Source organism: Wolffia australiana, chromosome 3 (genome assembly GCF_029677425.1).
Source record: "Wolffia australiana isolate 7733 chromosome 3, ASM2967742v1".
Lineage (NCBI taxonomy): Eukaryota > Viridiplantae > Streptophyta > Magnoliopsida > Alismatales > Araceae > Wolffia > Wolffia australiana.
Genome location: NC_135837.1, coordinates 2,392,944 through 2,417,002, shown reverse-complemented (window position 1 = coordinate 2,417,002; position 24,059 = coordinate 2,392,944). Strand labels below are relative to the sequence as shown.

The 24,059-nt window shown below is 37.9% G+C and overlaps 2 protein-coding genes across 2 annotated transcripts; one reads left to right on the top strand and one right to left on the bottom strand.

The window, feature by feature from the left end:
• The first annotated feature begins 566 nt into the window (after positions 1–566).
• Positions 567–1,867, top strand: LOC144700605 (small ribosomal subunit protein eS24z). The gene is made up of 5 exons (XM_078572047.1): positions 567–733; positions 801–842; positions 934–1,104; positions 1,446–1,532; positions 1,637–1,867. The coding sequence occupies exons 1-5, from the start codon at positions 656–658 to the stop codon at positions 1,676–1,678; spliced, it is 420 nt and encodes a 139-aa protein (XP_078428173.1). The 5' UTR covers positions 567–655; the 3' UTR covers positions 1,679–1,867.
• Positions 1,868–5,661: 3,794 nt separating this feature from the next.
• LOC144700604 (uncharacterized) lies at positions 5,662–11,058 on the bottom strand. Its single transcript, XM_078572046.1, has 4 exons — positions 10,756–11,058; positions 9,286–9,396; positions 8,590–9,211; positions 5,662–7,353 (listed from the first exon to the last, which is right to left on the bottom strand). Exons 1-4 carry the CDS (start codon positions 10,924–10,926, stop codon positions 7,106–7,108), a joined length of 1,152 nt encoding a protein of 383 aa, XP_078428172.1. The 5' UTR covers positions 10,927–11,058; the 3' UTR covers positions 5,662–7,105.
• Positions 11,059–24,059: the final 13,001 nt, after the last annotated feature.

Below are 24,059 nucleotides of genomic sequence, written 5' to 3'. Positions count from 1 at the left end.
TAAACTCTACAACCTCACCATTTCCTTAGTTCACATAAGAACTTCTGCAATTAAAGAATCCAATATGATGTGCTATGACTTTAATGAACTTAGGAAATGGTGAGAATTAATCTTTATTGTTTACCATAATTTTTTTTACTTGCACTTATGAACAATAACTGAAATAATGGACACATGTTTAAACCATTGTATGCTGTCATGTTTTCTTAATGGGTTTCTTTTATGTAACTTCTGGACTTATGGGACAATGAAACTATAATTATGTTATGACAAATAAAGCAATTCAATTACTAAGAGAAAGTGTTAGATGGACTAAGATTTTAAAATTTAACTCTACATCCTCTCCCTTATAATGTTAGAATCTTAGAGATATAAAAAACTTATAATGTTAGAATATTTGTAAGATATGAAAATCTTAGAAATGTAATATAAATTCCCTCTCCGGCGAATTAATATAAAAACTTTCGTAGCACATTAAATCTCGGCCGTGAAATATCTACCCAGACCATTGGACGATCAGGATTCAACGTCTGTAGGGCTATAAATACGCGCGTCTTCGCCCTAATTATCTTTCTAGGGTTTTCTCGTTCTTAGTTTGCGTTCTCTTCGTCTTCTCGCGGCGGCTGCTCGCTTCTTCAGCGACAAGGAGAAGGCCATGGCGGACACGAAGGCGGCGGTGACTATCCGTACCAGGAAGTTCATGACGAACAGGCTTCTCTCGAGGAAGCAGTTCGTAAGTTTCGATCTTGCCTTTTAATTCTTCGTTCTTGTTCTGTCGCTGATCACATCTTTCCTTTCAGATTATTGACGTTCTTCATCCCGGAAGGGCCAATGTTTCCAAGGTCTGTGAACCTCTTCCAAGATGTGTTCTTAACGCTGTTCTTGCATTAATCTCTGATTCTTCGTCTGGTGAATTTGCGGGGTTGAATGCAGGCCGAGTTGAAGGAGAAACTCGCCAGAATGTACGATGTTAAGGACCAGAACGCTATCTTTGTGTTCAAGTTCAGAACGCATTTTGGAGGAGGAAAGTCAACTGGGTTTGGCCTTATCTACGATTCCGTTGAGAACGCCAAGAAATACGAACCGAAGTACAGACTTATTAGGGTACGAGAATTGCGATTTCACATCTTATGATGCATCGTTCCAATACATACACAACCCATGGATTGATCTTTGCCATTCTTTCATTATATTCTGTGAAATCTATCATTGTTCCTATTGTTTTCCTTTTAAATATCAATTGTTATTTTCGTGATTTGAACTTGTTCCCGATTATGATCTGAAGTGTTCGTTAAAACTATGCCACAAAGTTGTTGGGTTGCGTAACATCATAAGTTATTAAGTGTTTTATGATTCTTTCAAAAAAAATAAGTGTTTTATGATCTCATTTGCTCTAATTTGTTAACTTTGAATGTTTACTTCTATTTCATTAATATTTCAACCAGAATGGTCTAGCCACCAAGGTGGAGAAATCAAGGAAGCAGATGAAGGAAAGGAAGAACAGGACGAAGAAGATCCGGGGTGTTAAGAAGGCAAGCCATCTCCTAAATTTTCTTCTTTAACTTATTTTTTCATATTCTTTGATGCATTTTTTTATGTCGAAGTCTGACGAGTGTTTGTGATCCTGATTTCACAGACGAAGGCCGGAGATGCAGCCAAGGCAGGGAAGAAGAAGTGAGAGGAAATTGAGGATCTTGGCCGATGATACGGCGTTGAGTTCTTTACTGGTATTTAAATTTTTGTTTGTGTTGGTTAAACAATAGATTAAGACTACTTCTACAGTTCAATTTCCATCATTTCCACAATCTTCTTCATCCATTGTTCCAGATGGGTTTTCAACTAATTCAAAATTGGTCTTTTGTTTTTACATAGTTGATGACTAGGCATGTACTAGCCTCAGGAATAGAAAAAAATCAGCAAGTTCACTTTGAAGTTAATTTTTCGTGGGGCCGCATTTTAAATTAACTTTAATATGACAAGGTGCTCCACTTCAGAATTTGTTCATATCGACAGTTAGATTATCGCATTGGCTGAAAATATCTTGTTAGAATTTGTTGATAACGGGTTAATCAACAAATATCAACGGTTTATATCAAGTTCCATCATCAAATTGTTTGAAAAATTTGGATACAGGGCGAATTATGGTGGTCATATTGTAAGAAAACATCTTGTGATTCTTGTTCTTTCTCGTCTCGCTCTTCCTCATTTCTCTTCTCGCTATTGTTGCTTATCTCTCTCTCCACGTCGTCGTCTTGCTTACTATCTCTCTATCTTTCTCGCTCGTTGCTCTTGCTGCCCATCTCTCTCGTTCATCTCTCGTTTGTAAATCGCCTCGTTTCTCTCTTGTTGCGCACAGCCTCTGTCTTATCTTTCTTCTCTCTCTCTCCCTCTCCAAAACCGTCACTACCGACCAATATATACCTCTCAGAGAGACAAGTAGAGAGAAAGAGATTGAGAGAACAAGTAAAGAGGGATAGTGAGAACAATGAAAGACAGAGAGGAGTGGGAGAATAAGGAAAGAGAGACTGTGGATGAGAAGTTCGCTTTTTGTAGTCGATCGAACACTGTTTGTCAATAGACGAACAGAAGGAAAAACCAGTTTGCTTTTGTTTTGCGTTTGGTTTCTGCATTTAAAATTGGTATGACTGAATGTAACATTTGGTGTTCTATCTTAAAATTTGATATTAAATTAGATGACAAATATTAATGAGACGCCAAATTTAAAATACAATTGTCACTTTAAATTTGGTGGTCTAACTGAATATTATATTATATTACCAGAGTATTAATATTGTTAGTAATTTATTTTACAAAAATAATTAATAGGTTTGAATTTTTTTAGCTTGTATATGTTTTTATTATTTTCAACAGGAGTTACTTTTTATTGGAGTTAGTCACTAGATGATTGTTTCAGGGAAATAATTAGTAGATATGAAATCACTATATGCTTTGTAGTTTTCTTCCTTGAAGGTAATAGATACTGAGGACTTTTTTTTTGAAAAATATTTACGTAATATGTACACATAATTAAATCTTAAGTCCACAAGCATAAATCTATACTTAGCTATTCAATCATTAGAAAGATTGTTAGAGTTCAACCTATAAAACGCAAGTTCATTGGCAAAATTGCAAAGCTCAGTTCAATTTGAAAAGTAAATAGACTGTTATGGCAATGGAGTTTCAAAAACATCAAAAGAGTGGATTATTTGATGAACCATCCGTTGCCAGCAACACAGTTTCTAATGGGTTATTTGGGCAAGTTCTGGAGAAGCTGATGACGACAACAGTAGAGTCTCGGGGTTGCTTAGCTACTCTCCTTTGGCTTTTCATATTCCGTAGCTTTTCATATTCCATGGCTTTTCATATTCTGTGGCTTTTCGTATTTCGTGGCTTTTCGTATCTAGTGGCTTTTCGTATTTCATGGCTTTTTATATTCCATGGCTTTTAGCATTCTGTGCCACGTGTATATGACAAAAGGACAAAAAATAAAGAAAAAAAAATCTCTTTCTCGATGTTGATGTGGCGGCCCATCGGCGCGCCATGTCATAAAAAAACCAAAATACTTAAAATTTCATATTAAATAAAATAAAATGCCAAAAAATTCAGATAATGTATATTTTGACTCAAAAAGATCATATCTTTCCAAATTTAATGTCAAAACTATTCCAAAAAAATCATTTTTGTCTCAAATATTATATTCTTATAGAGTCTATTGTTAAAAAAATCCCAAAAATGTAGAAAATTCCGAAAATCATTCTAAAAATAGATTTAATCATTTTAAGCTTGATAACATGCAAGTATGAGTTATTTAATGCAAATAAGCATGTAAATGTGATCATATAAGGTACTAAAAATCCATGTTATCACTCTCCCTCTCTCTTTTTCTCTCCCTCTCCCTCTCCCTCTCTTTCTCTCCCTCTCACCCTCTCTCTCACTCTCGTTATTTCTCTCTTTCTTCTCTTTCCTTGTTCTCTCTCTCTCTCTCTCTCTCTCTCTCTCTCTCTTTTTCCCTGCAGCTCTTTATTTTCTTTCCTTGCCTCTCTCTCTCCCTCTTCCTCTCTTTCTCTCTTTCTTTGCTTTCCTTGCCTCTCTTTCTATCTTTCTTCTCTTTCCTTGCCTCTCTTTCTTCTCTTTCCCTCTGTCTTTCCCACTCTTTCTTCTCTTTCCTTGCCTCTCTTTCGCTCTTTCTTCTCTTTCCCTCTGTCTTTCCCACTCTTTCTTCTCTTTCCTTGCCTCTCTTTCTCTCTCTCTCTCTTTCCCTGCTTCTCTTTATCTCTCTTTCCTTGCCTCTCTTTCTCTCTCTCTCTTTCTCTGCTTCTCTTTATCTCTCTCTCTTTCCCTGCCTCTCTTTCTTATCTTTCCTTGCCTCTCTCTCTCTTCCTCCCTCTCTCTCTATCTTTCTCTTTCCTGCCTCTCTTTCTTCTCTTTCCTTTCCTCTCTTTCTCTCTCTCTTTCCCTGCCTCCCTTTCTTCTCTTTCCTTGCCTTTGTTTCCCTGCCTCCCTCCCTCTCTCCCTCTCTCTCTCTATCTCTCTCTCTGTCTCTCTCTGTCTTTCTCTTTCCTGCCTCTCTTTCTTCTTTTTCCTTGCCTCTCTTTCTCTCTCTCTCTCTCCCTGCCTCCCTTTATTCTCTTTCCTTGCCTCTGTTTCCATGCCTCCCTCTCTCTCTCTCTCTCTCTCTCTCTCTCTTTCCTGCCTCTCTTTCTTCTCTTTCTCTCTCTTTCCCTGCCTCCCTTTCTTCTCTTTCCTTGCCTCTGTTTCCCTGCCTCTCTCTCTCTCTCTCTCTCTTTCCTACTCCCTTTCTCTCTTTCTTATCTTTCCTTGCCTCTCTCTCTCTCTCTTTCCTGGGTCCCTTTCCCTCTTTCTTATGTTTCCTTCCCTCTCTCTCTCTCTTTCCTTGCCTCTCTTTCTCTCTCTCTCTCTCTCCTGCCTCCCTTTCTCTCTTTCTTATTTTTCCTTGCCTCTCTCTCTCTCTCTCCCCCTGCCTCTCTTTCTCTCTTTCTTCTCTTTTCTTGACTCTCTTTCTCTCTCTCTTTCCCTGCCTCCCTTTCTCTCTTTCTTCTCTTTTCTTGCCTCTCTTTCTCTCTCTCTTTCCCTGCCTCCCTTCCTCTCTTTCTTCTCTTTCCTTGCCTCTCTTTCTCTCTCTTTCCCTGCCTCTCTTTCTCTCTCTTTCCCTGCCTCTCTTTCTCTCTTTCTTCTTTATCCTTCCTCCCTTTCTCGCTCTCTTTCTTTGTTCTGTCCCCTTCTCCCTCCCTGCCTCTCACTTTGCTCATTCTCTGCCTGTCTCTTAGGGTTGGGAAAATTTTTTTCATTTGTTCACGAACATGCAAGCAAACACACATGAACACAAACGTGAATGTCCAAAAATGGACAGGAACATGTTCGCGAACAGATGAGCCGTTCACAGACATGTTAGCTTCCTGAGGCACATTGGATAAGTGTGTCGGCGCTTCCATATTCCCGTCCCTTCGGCCCTTCCCCCCCCTCCAGAAGCTCCCTCTACGGCAGACAGCAGTTTTGCTCGCCGGCAGCTCCCTCCTCGTAGACATGGTCGTTCTGTTCTGTTCGTTTGAAACGAACACAAAATTTGCACAAAAGAACCGCACAGGCCCTTATTCTTTGTTCGGTTCTTTTTCTTTTACAAAAACAAACAAAATTCGCACATTCGCACAAATTCGCACATTCGCACAAAATTAGACTAAAATTCGCACAAAGCGAACAAAAGAACAGAACACGGGTCTGTTCGATGTTCTGTTCGAATTCGTTTTTGTTCTGTTTGGAAATCCGAACAGAACGAACAATTCGCACAAATTCGCACCAAAAGAACAGAACGACCATGTCTACCTCCCCGGTGGTCTTCCTCTCCGCTGCTCCCTCTCGAGCGGCTCCCCCCGGCGGTCTTCCTCTCAACGACTACCTCTCTGGCAGCTCCCTTCTTCTCCCTTTCCTTCAAGCTCCCTTCTCTCCCTGCATCGTCCCCACCTCCCCCCTCTCCCTTCTCCATCCCCCACCAGACCCCCACCTGCCCCTTCTCCCTCTCTCTCCAGCTCCCTTCTCCCCCTCCATCGTCCCCAACTCCTCCTCCTCCCATCACCCCTTCTCCCTTCCCCGCCTACCCCTTCTCCCCCTCCATTGTCCTCAACTCCTCCCTCTCCCTTCTCCCCTTCTTCCTCTCCCACCAAACCCCCGCTGGCAACTCCATCAACTCCCCCTGCATCATCCCCAACTCCGGCAAGGCATTCCCTCTGTATCTCATTCTCATGTTCCTGCCTCTGGCAATCCCGGATCGGCAATTCTTGATCTACATTCACACCCTTTTGGCAAGGCATCCTCTTCGGCTAGAGAGAAAGAGAGAGGGAGAGAGCAAGGAAAGAGAGAGAGGGAGGGAGAGAGAGAGAGAGAAAGAGAGAGGGAGAGAGAGAGGGAGAGAAAGAGAGAGAGAGAGGGAGGGAGAGAGAGGGGGAGAGGAGGAGAGGGAGAGAGAGAGAGAGAGGGGGAGAGGGAGAGGGAGGGAGAGAGAGAGGAAAAGAGAGAGGGGGAGAGAGAGAGACACGGAGAGGGAGAGAGCGAGGAGAGAGAGAGGGAGAGAAAGAGAAAGAGAGAGGGAGGGAGAGAGAGAGAGAGAAAGAGAGGGAGAGGGAGAGAACAAGGAGAGAGAGAAAGAGAGAGCAAGGAGAGAGAAAGAGAGAGGGAGAGAGAGAGAGAAAGAGAGAGGGAGAGAGAAAGAGAGAGGGAGAGAGAGAGAGAAAGAGAGGGAGTGAGAGAAAGAGAGAGGAAGAGAGCAAGGTGAGAGACAGAGAAAGAGAGAGCAAGGTGAGAGAGGAGAAAGAGAGAGGGAGAGAGCGAGGGGAGAGAGAGAGAAAGGGAGAGGGAGAGAGAGAGAAAGAGAGAGGGAGAGGGAGAGAGCAAGGAGAGAGAGAGAGAGAAAAAGAGAGAGGGAGAGAGCAAGGAGAGAGAGAGAGATAAAGAGAAAGGGAGAGAGCAAGGAGAGAGAGAGATAAAGAGAGAGGGAGAGAGCAAAAAGAGAGAGGGAAAGAGCAAGGAGAGAGAGAGAGAAATTCAAGGAATAGTAGAGAAGAGATTAGGGAGAATCAATAAGAGTTGGGAATCAAGAGACCTCTTCAAGCATGTCCAGGAACCTGTTCCTGGGAAGCTGCCTGAAGACAGAGGACCGATGGTCATATTGAAGAGCTCTCGTGGAGACGGCTTCAAATTTAGTCCAGAGCTCCCTCTTCAACGTGGTCTCTCCCGCCTTCTTCCTCCCCGCTGTCGACCTCCCTGCCATCTCCTCCCATGCTGGCGTCTCCGCCTCAATTCCACCTCCTCTCCAGGCTGAACCCCTCACCTCAAGCTTAGCTATGGAGTCATAGAAATTATATAAGATTAGATAAATGAAGAGATAGAGAGAGGAATCATATAAGATGTAACTAGGGAGAGAGTGGTGAAATTATATAAGATGTAACTAGGGAGAGAGTGGTGAAATTATATAAGATGTAACTAGAGAGAGAGAGAGAGTGAAATTATATAAGATGTAACTAAGAAGAGAGAAACGTTATATAAGATGAAACTGTCAAGAGATAAAGAGAGAGATAGATAGATGGAGAGAGAGAACGGTGGCAGACAAATCTGGAAGGACGAAATTATATAAGATATTACTATCGAGAGAGAGGGGTAGCAGAGAAGTTGGGGAGGTAGAAATTATGCAAGCTATTACTATACAGAGAGAGAGGGGTGACAGAGAAGTTGGGGAGGAAGCAATTAAAGATGATATATATATGGAGGGAGAGAGAGAGAGAGAGAGAGAGAGAGAGAGAGAGAGAGAGAGAGAGAGAGAGAGAGAGAGAGAGAGAGAGAGAGGGGGAGAGAGAGAGAGAGAGAGAGAGAGAGAGAGAGAGAGAGAGAGAGAGAGAGAGAGAGAGAGAGAGAGAGAGAGAGAGAGAGAGAGAGAGAGAGAGAGAGAGAGAGAGAGAGAGAGAGAGAGAGAGAGAGAGAGAGAGAGAGAGAGAGAGAGAGAGAGAGAGAGAGAGAGATTGGGGAGAAAGAAATTACGTATGATGCAACTAGGGAGAGAGAAGGAAATAGAGAGAAATTATGAAAAAAAATATTCATAAGTGTACCCTTCTATAAAAAAAAATATTTATAGAAGGGTACACTTATGAATATGACAGAGAGAGAGAGACCCCATACCTGGATAGAAATATCTGAAAACGATATATTTACAAACGATAAAGAGGGAGATAAGAGAGAAATGTAAATATAGATAGAACGAAAGATAAACAGACAGAAGCAGCGAGTGAAATGTATAAGATGAGTGAGAAATAAAGAAAGAAGAAAAGATAAACAGAGAGAAGTAGCGAGAGAAATATATAGACGAGAGAGAGAAAAATTTACAGAAAGAAAGATAGACAGTGGTGGAGAGAGAAATATACAGATGTAGGAGAGAAAGATACAGAGCGAGTGGTTAGGAGAAAATATATAGATGACTGAGAAATATAGATAGAGAGAGAAATAAATTGGATGAGTGAGAAATATTGATAGAAAGACACAACGAGAGGTAGAGAGAGAAACAAATAGATGAGAGAGAAAACACACCTGAGGACTGAGGTGCCACTTTATTCTCATCAATTGGCTCCCAGACAATGCAGGTCTTTGGAGGAGAAAGAAACCAGTCCAGACTTTCATCCATCTCCTTTCTCCTGGCTGCCGGTTTCGGAGGCAACTCGAGCCCATACAACTCTGGATACTTCACTGTCAAAGCCCGACTTCTCTCCTTCTCTCCCTCCAAACTTGAGCAAACACCATCACCATCACCATCACCATCACCATCATCACGATGATGATGATGATGATCATCATCATCATCATCCATTCGCCTCGTCTTTAGAGCAGCCCAAGGCGTGCTTTTATGTTTTCTCCCAACAGCCAATGAGGCTGAACCCAGAAGCGAACACGTCTTCAATGGTGATATCCCTACTTCATGAGTTTTTTTCCACTTTGGGAAAATTTTGGAAGATCCTGAGAATCTTGGGACAGTCGGTGGTAGTTTATGAAGGGGTGTTAATAGAAAGAGTTGCCTTCCTGATTCAATATTGCAGGCTCCATTGCGCCAGGATACAAGGGGGGATGAAGAGACTATCAATTCCTTTGCTGGTTCAGGTTTTTTATGAAAAATTTGTTGATTTTTTAGTGTGTTCTTGAGCCTCGGCACACATGACTGCATGTAATGTAGTCAGTTGTAGCAGCTGAATAAAGATGAAAAATAGGAAATGATTTTAGAATTTGTAGTACCTTGAGAGATGAGTGCATGTCAGAGAGAAGTTTGACGATGGATTCAATTTCTTGAGTTGACTCGTCTTTCGCGAGTTCATCTTCTGATGCATGAGTGAGCAGTTCGCCTATCTGAGAGCAGGGTGAGAAAATGAAGTTTAAGAACTAATAATTGGCAAGTAAAAAAACTTATTTGTCAGGAAGGGAAGAAGCGTGTGATAAAACGCTAGAGAATATAGATATCATTTTCGGAGATTGGTTATCAGAGGAACAATAATTAGTTATAAGTACGTCAGGGTAATTGTTTTTCATTGACCTTTCTGGAGAATGTCAAATTACAGTTGTAATTAAAATTTTGAAGTTTGTTTATTGCAATCAATTGCCTTCAACACCCTAAATAAAGAACTACCCTAATCAGTTTGTGTAGCCACAATTAGGATTTCACTGGTTCGGATCTTTTGGTGTTGTATACAATTCTTTTGCAGTTGGAAATAAACATTCCTACTGTAGACCCATCGAATCTAGTGAATTTAGACTATCGAGTGTGATTTGGCTTCGTGCCCAAATGAAACCCTAAACCGGGATAGAAACGAAGAAAGACAACAGCATAGCTTCACCCATTAGAATTGGTTTTCGGATTGTAAAAGAAGAAATGTTATCTAAAATTCCTGAAGATCTCTAGAATTCAGTCTTTTCCTCAGATTCCAGGGTTCTTTTGTTATTCAAGTCACGGAGGAAAATTTTTTATCAAGAAACTGATCACAGTATTTCACACTTTCTCGCTGATGACCATTGACAGATCTAATCTATTTACTTGTTGGGCAATCGTGCACAAATGAAACCCTAAACTTGGGTAGAAACGAGGAGCAACGGATAACAAGATAGCTTCAGAAATTTTGTTTGGTCGTCTCTAGTGATATTAAACAGTCATTGCTTCTTTTACACTCCCAAAACCAATCCTAAAGAGAGAAGATGTCATGTTATCTGTTCCTCCTCTTTTCTGGCCTGGTTTAGGGTTTAATTCATGCACGCCAGGCAAATCACGAGGGATGGAATAAATTTCAAAACAGAGAGGGATCTACAATAAGGATATTTACTTACAATGATAACATATAACAGGATAACTTGATATTCATTACAGATAACTAGATATGCTCACTCATTACGATTGGTTTCGGGAGTATGAACGAAGCAACAACATTCTAAAATCACTAGAACCCACCAAATAAACTTCTTGAAGATTTTTAGAATTCAGTATGCTGGGACTATAAATTATTACACACGATCAGATAAGATTCCTGAATCTTTCTTGAGTTCAGTACTTGGGAGTATAAACAAACGAAAATAATCTATAAATTTGATTGGCAGAACGGAATAAATTCCGGAAGGTTTCGAGAATTCTGTATTGTCCTCGGAATCAAGGGTTTTTTCTATGATTTGCGTCGCAGAGGAAACTCTTATCGAGAAATTGATCAAAGTATTTCACACTACCTCGCAGAGGACCTTCGACAGATCTTCACGGGCAAGGAGAAAGAGCTCGCGACAGTTGGCACTTGTTCCGTTTTCGACTTCTCGTTTGCTAGATCTGGAAATTTTCTCACTGTTCGTGACATCGGCCAACGCCTTTCTTCCCCTGGAATCGCTTCTGCTACTCTTCCGCATTTCCCGAGCCCAAATTTCTTCAGCTGATCTTCGAATTGGGGAAGAAATCGCCGAAGGGATTCGAGAAAGAGGGGGAGATTTGGCAGAGATGAGAAGAGAGGAGTCTCGAGAAGTCCAACGGTCGCCTCAGTTCGAGAACACGTCCTATTATACCGTTGGAATTTCAAATTAATTGGGCCCCCAGTTTTAATTTAAAAGTATTGTAGGCCTTAGCCCACTAATCTGTTATGTAAGCGGACAGGACGGCTATTTCGTCCGTGGACGAAAATATCGTCCCGTCCCGGAGTTCGGAAGAATGACGAGACGTATAATCGTCCGCCGGTCTCTGGACGGGACGATTATTCCGTCCATGGGCGAAGTAACCGTACTGTCCAGGGCCTGGCTGCCAGACGGGATGGTTTCTGCGTCCCGTCATTCGTCCAAACTCCAGGACGGGATGGTTATTTTGTCCGTGGACGAAAACATCGTCCCGTCCGGAGTTTGGACGAATGACGGAATGTAGAATCGCCTGTCGGTCTCTGGATGGGATGATTTTTCCGTCCATGGGCGAAGTAACCGGATGGTTATTTTGTCCGTGGATGAAACACTGACCCATCCTGGAGTTCGGACGAATGACGGAATGTAGAATCGCCTGTCGGTCTTTGGACGGGACGATCTTTCCATCCATGGACGAAATAACCGTCCTATCCAGGGCCTGGCGTCCTGATCGGATGGTTTCTGCATCCGTCATTCGTCCGAACTCCGGGACGGGATGGTTATTTTGTCCGTGGATGAAAACATCGTCCCGTCCCGGAGTTCGGACCAATGACGGAATATAGAATCGTCTGCCGATCTCTGGATGGGACAATTTTTCTGTCCATGGACAAAATAACCGTCCTATCCAGGGCCTGGCTGCTGGGCGGGATGGTTTCTGCATCCCGTCTTCGTCTGAACTTCGGGACAGGATGGTTATTTCATCTGTGGACAAAAAAATCATCCCGTCCCGGAGTTCGGACGAATGACCAGATGTAGAATCGTCGGCCGGTCTCTGGACGGGATGACTTTTCCGTCCATGGACAAAATGACCATCCTGTCCAGGGCCTGGCTGCTAGACGGGATGGTTTCTGCATCCCATGGGAGTCAAGTAGGAGCCTGAGAGCTCCAGCTGGCCGATGGACGGGATGGTTTCTGCTGTGCCGCGTGTATAATTCTGAGTGGCCTAATGCTGATGCACGGTTGACGTACACACTGCTTTGTCCCAGACATCTGACAGGATGGGAATGTCTTAGACGGGGCGGTTTTCAGACGAGACGTGGACACAAATATTTGGGACGGAATGATTAGGACAAACCTCTAAAAATTAGGAAGTAGGATGAGACAATTTTTGTCCCCTTCCGTCCTTTGTCCCTGTCCTGGATTCTCGTGCACTATACTTCCCAGCATTTCACATATTGAAGAAATGAATAATGTTGTCTTTTTAGACCAACGAGTTCATTAGATAATTGAATCTCAGAGGTTGTAATGGGACCTCAAATGGAGGAGTGACACTAAGCTGACATCTTCTTCAGAGAAAAAAATATAAAATCCTCTCAAGCAATTATGCATGGTGACCGAAAGACGATGGTTGTCAATGCATTAAGAGGGAAACTGGTGTGCATCTTTAAATTCTATATAAAATAAAACTTCATAAGTTTTAACCTCAAAATTTGTACATACTTTGTGTTTGACCCTGAGTTTCCACTATTTTTTAAGTTTATTTAAATTTTGTATTTATATATTCTTAGCAAAATATAAATTCTCAGGTGGTCTTCCTTATTTTCTTCAATAATAAAAAAATTCTTAGTGAAATATTCATATAGCATTCAATCAACACTTTTCTCTTAAAAAAAAAGCATTCAACAATCACCTGAAGATAAATCTCAATTGACTGATGTATGGAAAAAATCCTTGTAAAAATCCTTCCTTTAAAGTGGTCTTAATTTTTTATTTATTGGATGAACATGAAGGCCTCTTCCAAAAGCTATGCAATACATTATTATCTTCACGTGGAGTTCAATGTAGGGCTGATCCTGTTCATTTTTTTAAGAGGATAAGGTGATACTTTTTTGTCTTTTTATCACATTAGAAAACCCTCTTGTGAAAAATGTCAACACTCAATCATAACTGTAAATAATATGTTTCTTCCCTTAAGGAGCTCAGTAATACCTATACCAACTTATAGAATCAAATTCTTATGATGGACCCTCTAACATATAACACTAAAGCTTATGCATAGGATATTTCAGAGGAAAATCATCAAACATTTTATTTTATTCATCATGGTTTCCTTACCAAGAGAGGAAAGTGGGAGATAGTAAAATAAACGAGAAAATAATTTAGGGCTTAGGGTTCCTGATAAATGAGAAAATAATTATAAATTTCCTTGTAACCAGAAGGAAATTAAAGCTTTAGTCAATAGAAGGTCTGTGATGAACTCAAATTTAGGGTGTTGATTTTTTCTTGATATTTGAGTTAATCAATAATAATTTATAAACCTTTACTCATAAACTAGTTTGATTAGATAATAATGTGCAAAGTTAGTCTCCATAGGGAACACATATTATGGTTTAAATAATCTTTAAATGATGATTCAAGAGGGATGACAGGAGCTCCATATAAAATAGGGGATCGTGATGTGAAGAATCCAAGGTGGTGAGAGGGCGATAATACTTATTTAACAAGGATGGTACGAATAATAATATGCGAAATAGGTGGGAGATGTGGATATATCAAATGGAAATGAGAGAGTGATATAGATGAAGATGTAAAGTGATGATCGATGTAGAAGACAAATAAGAAGATATGATGATGAATGGATGAATGTATGTGTGGATGCAGATGAATGATGGCGAAATAGAATGGTGGAAGAGTAAAATAAAATTATCTAAAAAATGGATACGATGGAAGAATGGAAAGGTGGTTGTGAGATGGAGAAGATGACAATGTATTGTGTGATTTAGGGTTTTTATATGAGTCGAAGGTGGTGAGATCGAGAGTGAGATTGAAGATTATTATGGTAGGGTGAAATGATGGAAGACAGTAATAAGAATGACGTGATGAAAATAAGGATAAAGATCTAAGTAAAGGGATGTGAAGGAATGAAAACAATGAAATACAAGAGAATAACTTTAGATCCCTATGTTCCATCAGGGTCAGGGCTCTTTTATGATGCATATCAGCCTCTCCATTTCTTTGTTGATCTTCCCCAAGTACTCAAAACAACAAAAACACCTTGATGGACCTTCAAAACCCTTACTATATTTCAATCAGTCTCTCCAGGAGGAATTGAGTTCAAACATAGCTTATACAAAACATTGAGGCACTATCTATAGATCCAACCATGTAGATAGAAAGAGGCGGGAAAAAGGAAGCTTCACTCAAAATTTCTGCCAGAAACTCTTTTTCTCGATTGTAAGATATCACTATTTTAGTTTGGATCACTCTTAGCCTTCTGAATTTTTCTATCCTCTGATTTCAGAATACGAGAAAAGTCAAAGAGCTATTAAATAATTCCAAAAAATAGATATTGATAAAAATGTTAGAAACATATATTTTTGAATTTAAAATTTTTTAAATTGATATTTGAAAATTTAAAATATCAATCTAAATTTTTTTTTAGTCATTTCAGGCTTGATTGTTTACAATTTAATCAATTTAATGGAAATAAACATGTAAATATGGTCATTAACCCTAATAGGGGGAGAGCAAGAGAGAGGGAGAGAGCGAGGAGAGAGAGAGAGAAAGGGAGAGAGCAAGGAGAGAGAGAGAGAAAAAGAGAGAGGGAGAGGGAGAGAGGGAGAGAGCAAGGAGAGAGAGAGAGAAAAAGAGAGAGGGAGAGAGCAAGGAGAGAGAGAGAGATAAAGAGAAAGGGAGAGAGCAAGGAGAGAGAGAGAGAAATTCAAGGAATAGTAGAGAAGAGATTAGGGAGAATCAATAAGGGTTAGGAATCAAGAGACCTCTTCAAGCATGTCCAGGAACCTGTTCCTGGGAAGCTGCCTGAAGACAGAGGACCGATGGTCATATTGAAGGGCCCTCGTGGAGACGGCTTCAAATTTAGTCCAGAGCTCCCTCTTCAACGTGGTCTCTCCCCCGCTCTTCCCCCCTGTCGTCGACCGCCCCGCCATCTCCTCCCATGCTGGCGTCTCCGCCTCAATTCCACCTCCTCTCCAGGCTGAACCCCTCACCTCAAGCTTAGCTATGGAGTCATAGAAATTATATAAGATTAGATAAATGAAGAGATAGAGAGAGGAATCATATAAGATGTAACTAGGGCAAGAGAGAGAAATATATATGTAACTAGGGAGAGAGTGGTGAAATTATATAAGATGTAACTAGGGAGAGAGTGGTGAAATTATATAAGATGTAACTAGAGAGAGAGAGAGAGTGAAATTATATAAGATGTAACTAAAAGGAGAGAGAAACATTATATAAGATGAAACTGTCAAGAGATAAAGAGAGAGATAGATAGATGGAGAGAGAGAACAGTGGCAGACAAATCTGGGAGGACGAAATTATATAAGATATTACTATAGAGAGAGAGAGAGGGGCAGCGGAGAAGTTGGGGAGGAAGAAATTATGTAAGATATTACTATACAGAGAGAGAGGGGTGGCAGAGAAGTTGGGGAGGAAGCAATTAAAGATGATATATATATGGGAGAGAGAGAGAGAGAGAGAGCGAGAGAGAGATTGGGGAGAAAGAAATTACGTATGATGCAACTAGGGAGAGAGAAGGAAATAGAGAGAAATTATGAAAAAAAATATTCATAAGTGTACCCTTCTATAAAAAAAAATATTTATAGAAGGGTACACTTATGAATATGACAGAGAGAGAGAGACCCCATACCTGGATAGAAATATCTGAAAACGATATATTTACAAACGATAAAGAGGGAGATAAGAGAGAAATGTAAATATAGATAGAACGAAAGATAAACAGACAGAAGCAGCGAGTGAAATGTATAAGATGAGTGAGAAATAAAGAAAGAAGAAAAGATAAACAAAGAGAAGTAGCGAGAGAAATATATAGACGAGAGAGAGAAAAAATTACAGAAAGAAAGATAACGGGGGAGAGAGAAATATACAGATGTAAGAGAGAAAGATACAGAGCGGGTGGTTAGGAGAAAATATATAGATGACTGAGAAAGGGCGGGAAAATGGAAGCTTCGCTCAAAATTTCTGCCAGAAACTCTTTTTCTCGATTGTCAGATATCACAATTTCGTTTGGATCACTCTTAGCCCTCTGAATTTTTCTCTCCTCTGATTTCAGAAGACCAGAAAAGTTAAAGAGCTATTAAATAATTCCATAAAATAGATATTGATAAAAATGTTAGAAACATATATTTTTGAATTTAAAAATTTTTAGATTGATATCTGAAAATTCAAAATATCAATCAAATTTTTTTTTAGTCATTTCAGGCTTGATATAATCAATTTACAATTTAATCAATTTAATGGAAATAAACATGTAAATATGGTCATTAATTCTAATAAAAATGTGTGTTATAAGTATGAAATAGGTAGGTGAAGCTTTAGTTTATTTACAATTTTTAGATTTTATCTTTATTTTTAGGAATTAAATCTTATTGACCGGATACAAGCTATTTTAAGAAAATCAAAATAATTTTAACGTAATAAGAAAATATTTATCAAAATTTTCTAAATTTTTTTTGGATCTGTAAAAATTATTTAAGGATAAACTACTTAATTTGAATTAAAATAACTTAAAAGGTGATTTAGTACCACTTGGTAATGATGGATCATGACGACCATGATTTGTGTATGAGTAGCTAGTGGACTAGAGAGGATTATACCGTCACTGATTGTAATGGAAAGGGTGGTGGATACATGAGAGTAAGCGTTACTGTGGAATGAGAGATGAATATTTGCTTCCATTGGTAGCTACAGAAATGGAGACAGATATGTATTGGAGTCAATGGTAGCATACATAAAGGTGAAATTCTAAGATATTCCCGGAGACAATAACAAAGGAAAATGTCAAAGAAATGATATTAAAAAATATGGAAGATTACACAAACCTTGTTATAACATGCATTACATCTGTGTAGTGCTTTCTTAATCCTTCAATCCTTTGCTCTTGAAATTCAAGAATGGACCTAAATAGGATTTTGAATAAGAAAAGTACTTTGCCAGACTTTGAAAATAATCCGAGGAGCCTTTTTCACATGATGGAAGGTCTGTGATAAGCCAAAAATAGTTGTCAATTTTACCAAATTTAATCCCGTGTCGTTGTCAATTTTGGCTTATACAATAAAATTTATAAAACCTTACTAAAGATGTATAATGATAAGTAGAGGTATCGTCCAAGGGAAGCTAGTAAGGAATCCAATTTGATGTTCTGCTTGAGTAATTTGACCCTAATTAGAGTTAATTTGATCTTCAATGAAGATCAAATCAACCTAATTAGACAAGGAAGTTAGAAAGGGGGGTAGAAGAGATGAGAGGAATAGAAGAAATAAGGGGCTCTAGATTGGCTTCTTTGATCCAAAGAGAAGGGTCAAAGGGGTCAATTAGAGAGGTTGAGAGGGAAATTTTGATTTGGTTTGGTTGGTTTTGTAGGTTTGATAATTCAGAAATAACTACACTATTAGATAATAAAAAGGGAAATTTAATCTCCTAGAAATTGAAGCTTTTATTATAGTTTTCTTACCGTGGACTTGGAATAGCTAGGTAAATTTCTCAATCTCTCCTCTCAATCTCAGTAAGGGCTTTTACATCTTGCTCAAGCCTAACGATTTAGAAGTTCAGACCAAGATCAAGAAGAACAAAGAAGAAATTTAACTAAAACATCATCCAAATACACGAAAAGTTCAAATACAAAGAAGAAAAAGGTACCAAATAGGTTGATCCAAGCTGGATATCCTCTCTGTCTTGCATCTCTGATAGAGCCCCATCCAGAATGAGCTTCTCCTCTCAAAATTAGCTTTTATACTTAGGTTGCATTGTAAAAATTACCATTTTACCCTGTTTAGTAATTAATTTTTATTTATCAATAGGCTTGATCTGAATGATCCAACCATACAGAAATAGGAGGTCAAGACAAGAAAATCCATAAAAAAATCATCTCAATCGAACTTCAGGATCAAAAGTTATGAATAAATGAATTTAAACCAATTTTAGCCATTGGATTTAAATCCATTTATTTATTTATTTTCTTTTTAAACACGCAATGATGTGTCGTCGTCTCATTGGCTGAAAAATTTTAAACTTCAAATGGCGGGTTCTTTCTCGTTGCGCCAACGTACACTCGGACGAAAATAAAAACAAAGAAAAAAAATCAAAAGAGATGGACGTTGTGCATTTTGAAACGCACTTAAGTGCTCATTTTTTCGCTGCGCTAACGCATAGTGAAATGCCATGTCACTGCCCGTGCGCGCACATTATATGCAGCGCGTGGGTGGTGAACTTACCTCCCGGTGGCCTCCATCATCAAGCGCCATCGGATTCTTATCTGACTGGTGAGATGAGGCCACGTCAACGCCCAAAAAAATCACGTGGACATTTTGCACGGAAGCCCTTTTAAAACGTGAAATTGCTGTTGGACGCCACCCAAAAGTATTGTGTACGTGCCCTTCCGCACTCTCTCTCCTCCAAATTTTTCCTGAAATCACAAAAATACCATGACAATTTTCAATTAAATCCCTTCAACTTTTACATAATTGTATCTATGCCCCTGCCGAAACGACCTTGAGCTGTTTTCAGGGGTATAATTCCAACACGTATTGATGAAAAGCCCCTCTAAGTTTGAAAGTTACTTCAACATTCATTTTACCCTTATAAATATATCCTTTTCCTTTTTAAAAATTCATTTCTTGCTCAAATAAATCTCACAAAAATCCAATAAAATCCTAAAATATCCTAGAAAATTCCAGAAAATTCTATAAAATTCAGTAATTCATCCCCACACTAATTAACCTCAAAATTAAATTTTAAACCTGCCATTTTCATTTAAAAATAATAATTCCAAGCTTAAATAAATCCCAGAAAAGTCATAAAATTAACAGAAAATTAGGGAAAAATCAGAAATCACTTGGAAACATTAATTACATGTCAATATATGATAGAAACCCCATTTTACTCTCGTTAAATGCATAAAATTGTGCTAATTTTCTTGAAATAAAGACCAAATTCAGGGTGTTATCAGTCTGTTAATAAATCTGACACTATGAATCAAAATAGGAGAGATACACAACAATTCTAAAAACCGTTTAGCCAAAACTTTGTCTTGGTTGTTAGATATGGTGGTCTTAAGTTGTAGCATTCTGAATAGTTGATCATTCCTCTTTCGTCTATGATTGAGATTAACTATCATTAGCGTGGTGGGATGAGTCATTCTTTAAAGGTGGTCACATTTTTGAAAATTTACTAAATATACATTTAAATTTTGGTTCAATGTGCTCTTGACGGGAGTCATTGAATGTGCCAAAAAATTTAAAAAAATCCATGCATTCATTCAAATGAGGATACCTCTCCTCAAAGTTAATAAAAAGTATCCAATCATTGGTGCCCAATGCGCATTTAAACCTTTCTTCGAATCATATTTTTCCATGTGGATCTAAAAAGGAATAAATAAACCTTTAATGTGATTTCAATGCATGGTATCCCGCATCCAAGTGCATCTTGCTACTTGTCTTGAGCACATTTTGAGTGGTAATTTTTGGCTATCTTGCCAATCAGACACCTATGTTTTATTTAAGTTCACTAAAATAAATATTTGTATCATAACTTTTGTCATGACCTGTTTATAATGAAGTCCTAGAATACATACAATGACTAAGTGAATTATGATGAGACCATAATTTAGTGAAAACTAGTCTCTAAAGATGTATTCTAAATATTTCTATTAAAAGGATACTCTAGATGGACATCAAACTATCTGAAAATAATAGCAATATATGGTTGATATTTTGGCCATTAGTGCAAAGACATTGAGGATATGTCTAGAGGCCGAGCACATGTGATAAGTTCCAAGGAACAAAGTGAGATTGAAATAAGTTCCACATAAGGTGATTTTATCATCACTAATTTTATAGTTTAATCCAAATTTATTTCTTTAATATTCTGCCACCATTGATGTGAGACAACCAGTAAAGCCTACAAAACCCACCACCTTTTAGAGATTAGGAAAATTTAGGAAAGGTTAAAAATGTCCTTTCATGCTCAAAAGGATTAAATATGTCATTTAAAGCATCTGATTCATGCATAAGTATTTATAGTTTTCCCTGCGAGCATGAAGAGAGTGAGGGTTGAATGTAAATAAAGCAGATTTTGAATTAGTGAACATTTAGTGTATATTTTATACTTCTATGGTTTTTATTTTTGACTTCAAAATAAATGGATGCAGACTAGTGAAAAAATATTGATAAGAAACCTTTACTATGTGCTTGTCAACATGTATCGCAATTTAAATCAGCCCTTTATCTATAATCTTGGCTTTTTTAAGTCGAGATGACAGAGAATGGCAAGGAAACTGAAAGTTAGGGTCATGATTGGTAGTCACATAACTGAACATAGCACAACTGGCAAATTTGAATTCCTTTTTTTAATATTTTTGGTTTTTAGAATTCCGATGAAGGCTACAAAAGTCCCCATTCCCTTGATGTATATAGCGGTATATTTTAAATAGAGAATCTCTTCATTTTTACTTGGGAGTCACTTGTGGATCACTGGCAAGTCAATGACCCCCCCGGCCTATACCTTGTTGGGTTATGGGGATTTGTATAGCTTGTGGGGAACTTGTTCCGCCCTTGACTTACTCCATTGAAGAGTATTCTAAAGTTGTTCAAGAGTCCGGCCTCTAGAAATATCCACACAATCAAGTTGATCTTGGATTTCCATTCTTCTTCTCGAACTCTTCTTGAAGCTCTTGAACATTGATAATCTCAATTTTAGGGGTTTCAATTTCATCATTTGTAATTGAGATTATTCAATAAAAATTATATTTAACCCTACTTAAGAATATTTAGTTAGTGATAAGTACCGATTGTCTGCACAAGGAACGATGATTAAGGATTTAATTTTCTCACTATAGTGATTATCAGTATTAGAAGAGATAAATATGAGAATAGAATAGGCGAGATAGTGATATCAAGAAAATACATGTTACGGGAATAAGGTGGATGGTGCGAAGGATACTATAGTGATCGAATGCGTGAACGGTATGATGATAAAGATAGAGACAAGATAATGGGGACGTAAGTAAGTGAAATGATAAATGAAAATTTGATAAAAAATATAATTACGATAACGATGATGTCGGGAGGGGAACAACGGAAGGCGAAGACACTTACCTTAGATCCTTACGTTCTGCCAGGATCACGGAAATTTGCGAGTGCCGGTAAGCTCCCCCTCTTCTCTTATGCTTCTTCTCACAGACCCAAGACACCAAGAACACACTTGATAGATCTCAAAACTATATTTCAATCAGCCCACACAAGTAGGAAAAAAGTTCAAGATGAATTTCACAATGATACATGCCTCTAGATCAGTGGATATGGATGGAAAGAGGACGGGAAGACGAAGCAATGCTGGGAATTTCAGCTCAATTGGAGTTGTAGATCAAAAGTTATGGCCGTTTGAAGTTGAGCCAATCCTAGCCCTTGATTTCCTTCTCTCTCCTAATCAGCGTCCTCATTTTCTGAGCCCGTTAAGAAGTCAAAGTGCTTGAGATTCTGCTCTTTTTGTATTCCACGCGGGCACTTTTTGTATTCCCCGCTACTTGTACATGGAAAAAGAACAGAACAAAAAAAGGAAAAATATTAAAAAAACTCTTTCTCGAGGATGAGATGGCAGTGCGCCAGCGCACCACATCACCCTCTTTCTTCTTTCCTTATTCTTTCTTTTGTTTTGAATGAGTGGACGTGAGTGCCCACATCACCCTGAGCCAAAAAAAGCCAAAATACTTTTAAAAATTCATATTAAATAAAATTAAAAGCCCAAAAAATACCTATAAATATATTTTTTGACTTAAAAAATTATATCTTTCCAAATTTAATGTCTAAAAATTCCAAAAAAATCATATTCTGCCTCAAAAATTATATTATTTTAGAATCTATTGTTAGAAAAATCTCAAAAATGCAGAAAATTCAGAAAATCATTCTAAAAATAGATTTAATCATTTTAAGCTTGATAACATGCAAACATTAGTGCAAATATACATGTAAATATGATCATATTAAAGCACTTAACATGCATGTTATCAAACAACTTCTCACCATGAAAACAGTCTTCTTGGTTGAAGGAAAAAATGAGAAGGAACAAGATGGTACTGCCTAGCTCTAGCTGACTTGGGCACCAAAAATGGGTGCCTAGACCATATTTATACTTTACTTCATATTTTTGACAAAAATCTGTTAAATATATCTACTAATACCTCTATAATTTTGTGTGTGACCCTCTAGGCCATGTATCGTTCTAGACAATAACTTAGTGGGCTAATAGAAATTATTAGTCAAGCTTATTAATTAAGTATATCATCATAATATTAATTAACTAAGGATTGATTAAACAAAATCTAGAAGTAAAAATTCTAGCACGTAGGGTTCCAAGCTAAACCTCGTGCTTTGGAAGATGTATAATAATATTTGCAATTTCTAATGGAACCTTTACCATCATCGGTCACCGCATAGGTATAACCCTTCATCTGTGTAAGGCTCTTGAGTGACTGAGGGTATAGTTAATTGTCAAACCCTAATCTATCATTTGACCAGTACTACTGTGTAACGTGGATCATTGGAGAATGCCTTCTCCTATATCCTCATTACAATGGTGAATGATTTAGTTGCATTGTCTTCTTTGAGTCAATATCCTATTATCGTGGGCATATGATCCTATGTTGACCAGTCTATCATCCTCGTCTAGTTTTTCCTATATTAGAGCTAATACTTATATAAAATTCATGATTAAGACTCTTAAGCCATAGTCAAAACATTATCCTTGATGGAGGCAGATTGCGTAGTTAATTTTAAATGTCTTTGTAATTTAATTTGCATACAATCAAATATATTTAACAAAGTATAGAAACTTACTCAAGTGTATAGTATGAGTATGATCCTCTCCACAGGGAATGGCCTTTATGTGTATATTCAATAAATGAGTTGTCAGTCAATAAGATATAGTAATAATACTAAAGAAGAAATAAGTAGTAGTAAGTTGATAGATTAATATGGTAAAAAGACAAATAGAGAAGATAAAAAATCTGAGATTATATGTATCTGTACTAGAGATACCAAGAATAATAAAGAATTGAGATATTAGAAATTATATTTAAGAATGATCTGAATATAGTTAGTGAAGAAGTATAGAATACTTAATAAGACTAAGTGGTTAAATAAAAGTAAAAGAATAAGAAGTAGAAGAAGTTAGATAGATAGAGAAAGACTATTTAATTTAGATAGGTAAGCAAAAGAAGTATATATTAAGTAGATAGATACGAAGAGGATAAGTATCTAATATAATATACTAAGTGGTTAGATAAGTATACAGAGCTATTAAGAGGGAATAAAGGGTTAATAGTAGTTATTAAGAAGTAATGATATTAATATGAGATCGCCTATATTTATAGAATACTACTTATACAGGTGAAATATTTAGTATAGAATTACTATAAGTATTTTAGATGTTTTTCTATTTTTATATTATTTTTATAGATTTTAAAGTTTGACTTCTGAAGTTATAAGGCTCGATTTAGTTGAACACCTAATAGGTGTTCAACCAAATGCTCAAAAGGGGTCGAAATAAGAGTTTATATATAGTTTATATAGTATTTATGTAATTTTTATACATTCTGTATATATTTGTAATAGGAGAAAACCAAATATAAAGGGTATTTTTGTCCAACGACCCCGAGGTGTTTGACAGAATGTCCAGTAGAAGTCGAAATAGGGGGGAATGAATATTTTTGAAATTTTTATAAGATTGGTAAAATCGAACTTAGGAAAATCGCAGAATGTTCATCAAAAACATGAGGTGTTTGATGAAATGTCACATAGAAGTCACGGTGAGAATTTTGATCGAAAACCCGAATCTAACTAAATTTGACTAAACCTAATATACCCAGAGTATGAATCAACCGCAGAGCTTCACCAATGTTCCTGAAT

Bases quoted from the DNA above. Each gene is read 5' to 3' on its own strand.
- LOC144700605 (XM_078572047.1), top strand. From the start codon at position 656: ATGGCGGACACGAAGGCGGCGGTGACTATCCGTACCAGGAAGTTCATG. The intron at 1,105-1,445 runs GTACGAGAATTG...TATTTCAACCAG, and splicing joins CGAAGTACAGACTTATTAGG to AATGGTCTAGCCACCAAGGT. The intron at 1,533-1,636 runs GCAAGCCATCTC...CTGATTTCACAG, and splicing joins AGATCCGGGGTGTTAAGAAG to ACGAAGGCCGGAGATGCAGC.
- LOC144700604 (XM_078572046.1), bottom strand. From the start codon at position 10,926: ATGCGGAAGAGTAGCAGAAGCGATTCCAGGGGAAGAAAGGCGTTGGCC. The intron at 9,397-10,755 runs GTAGTGTGAAAT...CCCTGCTCTCAG, and splicing joins TGTCGAAGGTCCTCTGCGAG to ATAGGCGAACTGCTCACTCA. The intron at 9,212-9,285 runs GTACTACAAATT...CATTACATGCAG, and splicing joins ACATGCACTCATCTCTCAAG to TCATGTGTGCCGAGGCTCAA.